The 4,375-nt window shown below is 18.8% G+C and overlaps 1 protein-coding gene across 1 annotated transcript; it reads right to left on the reverse strand.

Moving 5' to 3' along the window:
* Positions 1-1,606: 1,606 nt before the first annotated feature.
* On the reverse strand, positions 1,607-4,330 carry SRAE_X000100100 (Kinesin-like protein KIF21B; the record flags this gene model as incomplete). The annotated part of the gene is made up of 2 exons (XM_024645413.1): positions 1,607-2,389; positions 4,223-4,330. 2 exons carry the CDS (start codon positions 4,328-4,330, stop codon positions 1,607-1,609), a joined length of 891 nt encoding a protein of 296 aa, XP_024510874.1.
* Positions 4,331-4,375: the final 45 nt, after the last annotated feature.

A 4,375-nucleotide genomic window follows, 5' to 3' on the forward strand; every position in this document is an offset into this window, starting at 1 on the left:
AATTAATATTTGGACAATTTCTTATACTAATTTATTTTTAGTTAAGTTTTGTAAATATATGGAAATAGAGGTTAGTTAGATTTATATATATTTAATATAATATAATTTTATACAATTTTATTTGATAAAAATAATTAAAATTTTATTTGATAGATTAGTTATAAAGAATATATATATCTTAATAAAATATAATATGATATTGATAATTTATAAATAATAAATCTTTTTATAATTATATATATAGTATAAAATAAATAATATGTATCATCTCAAATGAGTAGTAATCTTGGGAGGTTAAAGAACTTTAATGAATAGAAGATAAATTTGGTATTGATATAAATTATTTATTTTTCTTTATCTATATTTATATATCAAAATAAAAGTTGATTAAAAATTTAAATAACATGTATATACAATATATAATAAGAGTAAAATAATTATAAGAAGTAGTTATAAAATAAATTAATTAATTTAATATTTTTATAAATAAATATGAATATAAAAAGAATTTAATTAGAATAAAATTTTAATTATATATATTTGTTATAATTATTTATATTTAAAAAAAATTTTAAATAATTATTGAATTATTTGTGTATTATAATACTTGAAATATTTAATAATAAATTTAATATAAAAATCAAGTTAATTATAAAATTTTAAAGTATTTATTTTGAAAAAAAAAATAATAAAAAAAAGGAAAGAATTATAGATGGTAAGAAGGATATAATTAAATAATTGAAATATATTCTTCATATAAAAATGTTAGCTTTTGATCATTTATAGCTTGTGACCTGATTACTATTTTATATAAGGTAATATTTATTAATTTCTTTTGCATCATCAATCTTTAAAGGTTTTCATAAAAGAGGAAAATTGTTTGAAGTTAATTGTTTATGAATATATAAATTATTAATACTTCATTTTATATTAAAATTTATCATATTATTTAGTCGGTGTAAAAGTTTTTATGAAAAGAAATATCAAAAGGTTTTTTATTTTTTAAAATTATTTATTAAAGTATAAAATTATTAAATTATTTATTAAATAGTTTATAATTTGAAAAATTAATTAAACAATATGTTTTGAAAGTCTATCTTTGATATATTTGTAATGTTATCAAAATAATATTTAGTAAAAAATCTTTATTATATTGTTTTGTAAAATATTATATATTAACAATATGATTTTTATTTTAAAATTTATCTTTATTAAATAATAACGTTGATGTTTTAAATATCTAAAAATAGTTTTAATTATACTTATTATTTTTTTATTTCAAGCTAATTAAATTAAATGAAGTTTACTAGAAATATTATACATTATAAAAAAAGTAACAAAAAAGATTGTTTTGAAATAATTAATAAAAAATTTATTAATAATTTATATAATAATGTTATATATAAAGAAATTTCTTTCTGATTAGCTTCATTTATAATTTGAACCTTTTCATACATATTTTGATCTTCTTCTTTTTCTTGCTGAAGCTTTTCAATAGTTTTTTCAGCAAGTGCCAATTTTTCCAGAAGTTCCTTAATTTTTTCATTTCCTTCTGCTGAAACTCTGGATCCTCTATCAATATGTTGATTTACGGAAGCCATATTTCTTATGCTCTACTTGCATAATTTAATGTTGATATGGTTTCACATAAATCTTCGTTACTTGGAGAAATACACGCAATCATTAGTGTTTTTGAATTTCCACCTAATGAATCCTGTAGCAGATGCGTTAATTTTGAGTTTCTATAGGGAATATGTTGATCTTTGCAAGAAAGTGCAGAGATAACATTTTCCAGATGCAATAGGCAATTATTGATATTTTTGCCTTCTTTTGCTGTATTTCCTTCAGCATTTGTTCTTTTAAGTCTTTCTGTACCAGCCAGATCGACAAAATTGAATTTTGAAGTTAATACTTCAGTAACACCATCTTTCAATCCCATTTTTTCATTTATTTGAGTTAAATAGAGGGAAAATATTATGTGAGATCGTGAAGATTCAACATTTAAGTCAGTTGCTCCAACACACCTTTTATTAATTCCAGAATTGAAAATTTTAAAGGCAGTTGGAGCATCTTCAACATTCTTCTTTAAAGGTCCATTAACCTCAATTTTCCCCTCTTTATTTCTAGTAATTTTCAATTTTTCATTTGAAGATGATGATTTATCTGATAAAAGTAAATCATTTATTTCATCATTGTAAAGCTCCAAAAATGAAACTGATACTTGAAATGATGAAACTGATAATTCTTTTTCTTTTGCCTCATTTTTCCTATTTTTTATTTCATTAAAAATAGAAATAATTGACTGAGGAATCAGTCCAAGAGTTTCATCATCCAAATTTTTTAAATGGCCATTTGATGTTCCCATTGTAAATGTTTTACCAGAACCACTCTAAAAATAATAAAAAAATTTAAAAAAAAAACAATGTAGATCAATTTTTTACAAGGAATTTAATAAAACTATTTTCATTCTTCTAAAACTTCAAAATAATGAATTTTGAGTATAAGAAACTCTATTTGAAAATCAACATTTTATGAATTTTAATGAGTTGAAAATTGAGAAAGATTCTAAAGAATAAATTTTAAAAAATATTTTTCTATTGCCATATTGATAAAAAAGTTTAGTTAAAATTAATACTTAATTAAAAAAAAACAAAATAATTCTTATAATATTTATAGTAATAAATATCTATTACATCTGTATATATTTATGTTTATTATAATATTATTGCATTACACTTTCACCTATACCTTTTGGGTTACTAAAAAGGCTAAAATTATTTCTAAATATTATTTATATAGGTGTATGTATGTATGTCCATTATAATACTATTACATTACACCTATACCTTTTGGGTTATTAAAAAGGCTAAAATTATTTCTATATATTATTTATATAGATGTATGTATGTATGTCCATTAAATTATTATTACATTACACCTATACCTTTTGGGTTATTAAAAAGGCTAAAATTATTTCTATATATTATTTATATGGATGTATGTATGTATGTCCATTAAATTATTATTACATTACATTATACCTTTTGAGTTAGTAAAAAGAGTAAAATTATTTCTATATATTTTTTATATAGATGTATGTATGTATGTACATTATAATATTATTACATTACACCTATACCTTTTGGGTTACAAAAAAGGCGATTTATTTTAATTAAAATATATATTTGTGAGTATTATAATAGTTGTATGGGAAAATGTAATATTTTTTTTATTTTCTTAATAATTGAAAATACTAATTATTACAAATCAAGATAAATTTAATTTATTAAAGTTAATGTTAAAAATGAAAAAATTTCAAAAGTTGTAATGAGTCAAAGCTAAAGACAATTCTTGAAAACATATTTATTTTTAAATTTTGATTTAAATGATAATATTGAAAATTTAAAAAAAAAATTCATTCTAGATTAATTTTTCATGAAGAATCCAATGAAACCATTTTTATTCTTCTAAAACTTCAAAAAAATAAAGTTTTGATAAAAAATATTTTATACAAAAAAGTTATGAAGAATGAAAATAGATTCATTGAATTTCTCGTAAAAAATTGATCTAGAATGGATTATTTTATTTGAAATTTTATTGTGTTATCATATATATTGATTATTAAAAAACATTCTCTAAAAACCTATAATAAAATAGTAATTACTCATACAATAATATAGATCTATAAAGGTGTTAAAATAAGAATTAACTTTTTAGCTATAAGTCTTTTCTTTTTATCTAATAATATTATCACTTTATTTAATACTTTTTAAATTCTATCATTATTCATTGCTTTATGTAGATAGAAAAAGGATTAAAATAAAATAGAATAGAAAAGAGATTAAAAAAATTGATGGTAAGATTAAAATTATTTCACTATATCTATGAAAGTATTTAGTACAAATTATATATCAATTACCTCTTTTCCAATTATTTAATTCATTTTTCAATAAAAAAATGAGATATCAAATACTTTATTTTCATTACTTTTCATTGATAATATTTTAAAAATTGACATTAAAAAAACTTTTTTTATTAATTTATAATATTTTTTACAATTAATCATGTAATCTTTGAATATGTAAAAAAAACAGAAAAGAAAAGGATGTCACTGAAAAGTACTATATTTTTTATTATTTCCATTATTATAATTTCACTTTTTTTGTTTTTTTATAATTTTAATATTATTTTTTAGATATTATTTTAAAATGCAAAGACTTACAAGAAGTAGTGCTCCTTCTATGCCAAATAATGAAATTATTATTGTTGGATATAAAAACTTATGTTTTTCAAATGCGGCAACTAATGATGTATTTGTAAGACCGGACATGTATAAAATTGTTGAAGAAAATGAAGGTAAATTAATTAATTTTTT

This window comes from Strongyloides ratti (assembly GCF_001040885.1).
Source record: "Strongyloides ratti genome assembly S_ratti_ED321, chromosome : X".
Lineage (NCBI taxonomy): Eukaryota > Metazoa > Nematoda > Chromadorea > Rhabditida > Strongyloididae > Strongyloides > Strongyloides ratti.